This window comes from Silurus aristotelis (genome assembly GCF_946808225.1).
Source record: "Silurus aristotelis genome assembly, chromosome: 21".
Classification (NCBI taxonomy): domain Eukaryota; kingdom Metazoa; phylum Chordata; class Actinopteri; order Siluriformes; family Siluridae; genus Silurus; species Silurus aristotelis.
The window spans coordinates 2,935,645-2,941,644 of NC_139594.1; the positions used below are offsets into that span (position 1 = coordinate 2,935,645).

The window sequence follows — 6,000 nt, forward strand, 5'->3', positions numbered from 1 at the left end:
AAGTCACAGCAAGGTTAAATGCTTAAAGAGTAACTTTAAGTATATTTCAGACTTATTTTGGTCCTGTAAAGTCACTAGTTTCCTGTTTCTTGCCTTTTTTTCTCTTAAATCTTGTGTTTTCTTTTCTGGATCGTTTAAACCAATTCCTAGTTCACAATAACACCCAGGTATTAAACGTCTAAAAAAGTATTAAAAAAAGTAAATAGTTTTGAACTGGTTTTATGGTTTTGAAATGCTCCCGCAGCACTTTAGAATGTGTTTGTTAGTTTCCTTCATGTTGCATTTTTTCTCTCGCTGGTCCAAATATAATTCGCTGTGTTACGACTACAAATGAGACCAACGTGCAACACCCAGTCAGCTTACTGTTATTGGAGTGAATCTCTCTCGGATTGTACCACAGACGGAAAACGGATTTTTCTTTTTAGCTATGTGGAAGTGCAAGTTTAGCGATAATTGGCTTTAATGAGTTTAGGGCTCGGTTAATAGCGGTCGCTAACAATGTGTTTGCGTGTGTGTGTTTTTGATGTTAAATCTAAATTTCATTCTTAATGGTCTTAAAAAGGACACCTTAAATTTGAACTTGTGAAACCTGGAGAAACCCTGACTGGTCATTTGGGTTCACGATGGCATTTTCACTTCATTTACAGTCCGGTTTGGAAGCAGTTTAAAGGCAAAGCAGTAAACCGATTATATAGACTGTTGCATTGGAGTAAGTTACGCTAATTCGGAGTCATAGAGGTCACATGACCTCGTACACCAGTGGCCACATTCCAACAAAGTGGATTCATGATGTTGGCTGTGGACGTGTCGACTGATGACTGTGACAAGATTCTTTTTTTGTTTTTCGCAAGTGGGGGATCTAATGGACGGTTTAAAGGAATTGGGTGGGGTTTCTGTGTGGGTTACCTGTCAATCATTTCAGACTCCCATTTTGATTGGCTCATGTCTTTTTTTTGGGCGGGGTCAGGGAGAGGAAAGTTTTGGAAAAACTTTTATGTGAAATAAAACGAGTGTCAGCTGGAATGACTTTCGAAAATGTCTTAAAACATTTGTAATTTAATCTGTTTTTTTCTTTCTCTCTCTTTCTGTTTCTTTTTCTATTTCTCTGTCTGTCTCTATTTCTGTCTCTTTCTGTCCCTCTTCTTGTCTTTCTCTGCTTTTGTTTGCGTCTTTCACTCCCTTTTTTGCTGTCTGTCTGCCTCTCTTTCTCACTTTGTCCATCTTTCTCAATATGTTATTGTCTTTCGCTCTCTTACCATCTATCTTTCTCTCTTTCTATCTGTTATTTTGTCTTTCACTTACACCCTATGCCTCTCTCTTTCTTTTTTCTCCTTCTATCCCCCCTCTCAATCTTTCTCTATTTTTCTCTTACTATCTGTTATTCTGTCTTTCACTCACACCTGCTGTCTCTCTCTCTCTCTCTCTCTCTCTCTCTCTCTCTCTCTCTCTCTCTCTCTCTCTCTCTCTCTCTCTCTCTCTCTCTCTCTCTCTCTCTCTCTCTCTCTCTCTCTCTCTCTCTCTCTCTCTCTCCCCCCCTCATTCAGGTGTAATAACCGTACGCAGTGTGTGGTGGTCGCTGGGTCAGATGTGTTTCCTGATCCTTGTCCTGGAACTTACAAGTACCTGGAGATTCAGTATGAGTGTGTGCCATACAGTGAGTACATTCAGTGTGCATTCTGTCTCTCTGTCTCATTCACACACACACACACACACACACACACACACACACACACACACACACACACACACACACACACACATACACACAGCATCATCCCCACCCCTCACACCCCTCGTTCCGGCCACCTACACCCCACCCCACCCCTCCCATATCCAACCCAGACCCCACCTAACCTCTGAGGATGTACCATTCACTTACACTCACTCAACCACTTGCCCACACACAAACATACACACACACACACACACACACACACAGACACACCTTCTAACACACTCTTACACACGCTTACACACACTTGTTCACGCTCACAAGTGCAATCGCTCGCTCTAACGCACTCACACTCAGACACACACTCAGATGGACGGACGGACATTTTCTCCTCCTCTTGCTCTTTCTCTTTCTCTACCTCACACTCGAATTCACTTACACACACACACACACCTTCTAACACACTTTTACACACGCTTTCACACACTTGTTCATGCTCACAAGTGCAATTGCTCGCTCTGACGCACTCGCACTCAGACACACACTCAGATGGACGGAAGGACATTTTCTCCTCCTCTTGCTCTTTCTCATTCTCTACCTCACACTCAAATTCACTTACACACACACTCACACACAGACACACACATGCACACACACACACACACTTACTCACATGCATTCACACCACTAAACCCTTTTTCTCCATCAACAGTGCGATGCTCCAGAAACTGAGGGGAGATTTTCACATTGGCGAGATGCTCCACCACACACAGACGCACACACAAGCACACACACACACACAAGCACACACACACACACACACACACACACACACACACACACACACACACACACACACACACACACTAATATTCCATACGCATTCTGTCCATATATAAACGTTATATATTGATATATTCGACAAAGCAATCCTAGCATTCTGAGCTAAACCTTGCATATTTCAGCTAACCCTACATAGAAGAAGCTAACCTGACAGGACTTTAATTCATAAATTCACACGTAAATTCACGTCAAATACGTGAACAATCATGATGTATGCATTAAATGCTAGCCAGCAAGCTAACATGAGCTAAACAAACCTAACAGGACTTTTTAATCCATTCCAATAATCTTCAATCCAGGTAATGGTAGCTGGATAACCGAAGCTAATCTGACAGGATTTCTGAGAGAATTTCATTGTTTAGCTGGCAAACACCAGATTTTTAAATAAACCATTTTGACATTGATAACAGCAAATTAACAAGTAAACTAGCAATAATGAGCTAACTGGCAAGATTTTTAAATAAACTCTGCTAACTTTAGCTAACTGTCTAAACATAATTAGCTAAATAACTTGAGCTAATCGGACAGGATTTTAAATAAACCTTCCTGTCACTGCTAACACGTGAACAAAGAATTATAAGGTCACAAGCATTAATAACCAACTTTTGCAAACTTGACAGGATTTCTAACAATTACAACTAACAGACAATTAGCTAACAATAATAAGCTAAATAGCTCAAGATAACCTGACATGATTTTTAAATAAACTTTGCTAACACTAGCCAGCTGTCTAAAAATTATTAGCTAAGTAGCTAGAGCTAATTTGACAGGATTAAAAAATTAACACTGCCAACACTAGTTGACTAACTGAAAACTTTCTTTCGGCTTCTCCCGTTAGGGGTCGCCACAGCGGATCCTCCGCACGTTTGATTTGGCATGTTTTACGCTGGATGCCCTTCCTAACGCAACCCTCCCCAATTTATCCGGGCTTGGGACCGGCACTGAGAGTGGCTGGGGATGGTTCCCTGACCGGGGAACGAACCCGGGTCGCAGCGGTGAGAGTGCTGCATCTTAACCACTAGACCACCAGGGGACCCACTAGTTGACTAACTAACTAACTATAATTAGCTAAATAGCATTAATGAGCAAACTTACTCAAGCTAACATGACAGGATTTTTAAACCAGTTGAATATTCCTCAGTACTCATGCTAGCTCTGTACATTCAGCTAATCTGACAGGATTCCTAAGAAGATTTTAGTTTTTTTATATTCACTGCTAGCTTGTTTGCTAACCTGATCTGAAAGCAAACGGTTGATGAATAGCATCGAGCTGCTAGTCGATCTATTAGGAAATAGAAATGTAAAGAATATCATATCGCTGTTAATTTGTTTATTAGTTGTCAATTTTAAATAAAATACAGACTAAAAAATAATGCAGTTGAGTTAGCAGGGACGAGATGCCATAATCTCCAACAACATTCTGGAAACTTCTCAGTGAACTAAAATGGCATGTTGGTCTGGACAAAAGGAGGAAACATAAAGACAGAGAGAAAGTATGGCATTTTCATGCGTATTTTCGACATTGTACGTTAATACTAAAGACACCAAAATTACGAAAGAGCACGTATATAAATAAGTGGTAAACAAAAAAGTGTTAAACATCCCAGAATACATTTAATATATTACATTGAACAAATTAGCCACATTTAGCTTTGATGACAACTTAGCAAAAACTCATGGCATTCTCTCATCAGATTCATGAGGTAGTCACCTGGAATGGCTTTTGGTTCACAGCCTCGTCAAGAGTTTATTTGTGACATTTTTTGCCTTCTTTAGATCATTGGTTGTCTTGTGCGGAGGGAAAAGTAAGTACAGAGTCAATAGCCCTATTGGTGCTACTATAGCTACTGTACAAATCCATAAAATGGCAAGAAACACTACAAGAAAAGAGAAAAGGCATTACATCATTAATTTAAAAAAATAAATAAGGTCAGTCAAACAAGACCAAGAGCTACCTCTGCTGCAGAGGATAAGTTTATTAGAATAACCAGCCTTGGAACCTGCAGATTTACATAAATGTTTTTCTGAGTTCAAGTGGCAGGCATATTTCAATGATCATTCTTCAGAGGGGACTGTGAGAGACATGCCTGGTCAAATTGCATAAAAAAAAAACGAAAAAAAAAACATTACTTTGGAAGAACAACAAGAGACTTCCTTGGGCCAAGAAACACAATAAATAGTTATCAGGTCAGAGAAAAACTGTCCTCTAGTATAAGGAGTCCAAATATGAGATGTTTGGTTCAAACCCTGTGTCTTTGTTAGATGTCCAGAGAGTGAACGGACATGGTTCCCACTATGAAGCAAGAAGGAGGAGGTGTGATGATGCGAAGGGGCTTTGCTCCTGACACTGTGGGTGATTTAGTAACAAATTGAGGGCACTTTTAACCAACATGGCCACCACAGCATTTTGCAGCGACCCCTTTGGTTTGCCCTTAGTGGGACCCCTAACACACCTCTTGGTTATGTAAGAGCTTTTTGTCCAAGAAGGAGCGTGATGATGTTTTGCATAAGATGAGTGTGGCCTCCACAATCACACCTAAATCCAATTGAGTTGGTTTTGTGATGAGTTGGACCAGAGAGTGAAGGAAAAGCAGCCAACAAGCACCCAACACCTCTTGGAACTCCATTCCAGGTGGCTAGCTCACGACGTCAAATCCCAAGAGTGCACACACACTCACACACTCGCGTGCACACACACACACACACACACACACACACACACACACACACACACACACACACACACACACACACACACACACAGTAGGGGCTTGGCTGATGTGAAAATCTCCTGTCAGACAGTATCCCCTCCCCCTCATGTGTTCAGTGTCCCCAGCGTACAGGTGGGCATGTGGGCGGGGCTTGTGGGAGGTCAGGATTGAACAGAGGATTATGGGAGATTTACCAATCACCCGGGTCAGTTTCTCTTCTCTTTCCTCAGGACACCGAGAAGAGATGAATGCGAAGATTCACCGCATCTAGTAATAAATCTTTCTCTCTCTCATTCTCTCCCATTTTTTCTGTCTTTTTTCTCTTTTCATCGATCGCTCTCCATCTTTTGCTTCACGTCTTTTTAAGCTCACTTTCTTGTCATTTGTTTTGCCCTTCCCTCTCCTTCTTCGCTCTCCCTTTCTCCATCTCTCGTTCCTTTTTCTTATTCCCTTGTCCTGTGATCCGTTTAATGAGTTTCCTTTCGTCTGCCCATCCTTCGTTCTTTCTCTCCTCCTTCATTTCCTCCTCCTCCTCTCCTCCTGCTCTCTATCCCATCTTTGTCATGCTTTCATCCTGTCTCCTGCTGTCTCCTGTGGCTCTTTCGTATCCTTCCTTCTGTCTCTTGCAGGTAGATGGGACGCGGCCAGAACGGTTTCTCTTTCGGAAAGTTTTTCTCCCTTTTTCTTTTTTGTTTGTTTGTTTCTTTTTTTCACACACTCACATATTTTAAAATTATAATTGTAAACATTTTGCTTATTTTTTATTTTTTTTTG

General features: G+C 41.2%; 1 protein-coding gene and 1 long non-coding RNA gene across 9 annotated transcripts in view; one reads left to right on the forward strand and one right to left on the reverse strand.

Annotated features, from left to right (window-relative positions):
* Positions 1-6,000, forward strand: part of adgrl1a (adhesion G protein-coupled receptor L1a) — a 202,916-nt gene that overhangs the window by 125,453 nt on the left and 71,463 nt on the right. For 4 of the 8 annotated variants that reach the window (XM_083524300.1, XM_083524297.1, XM_083524301.1 and 1 more), the window contains one exon: positions 1,545-1,669. In XM_083524300.1, coding sequence (XP_083380426.1) covers positions 1,545-1,669 — 125 coding nt within the window. Of the gene's footprint in view, positions 1-1,544; positions 1,670-5,459; positions 5,497-6,000 lie in introns of those variants that run through there. The other 4 variants (XM_083524302.1, XM_083524298.1, XM_083524299.1 and 1 more) reach the window with 2 other exon arrangements.
* Positions 2,276-6,000, reverse strand: part of LOC310717014 — a 5,496-nt gene continuing 1,771 nt past the window's right edge. Inside the window, exons 1-3 of the long non-coding RNA XR_014530721.1 lie at positions 5,236-6,000; positions 3,567-5,196; positions 2,276-3,318 (exon numbers count right to left, since the gene is read on the reverse strand). The exon at positions 5,236-6,000 is cut by the window's right edge and continues 1,771 nt beyond it. This is a non-coding gene — a long non-coding RNA (uncharacterized lncRNA). The remainder of the gene's footprint in view (positions 3,319-3,566; positions 5,197-5,235) is intronic.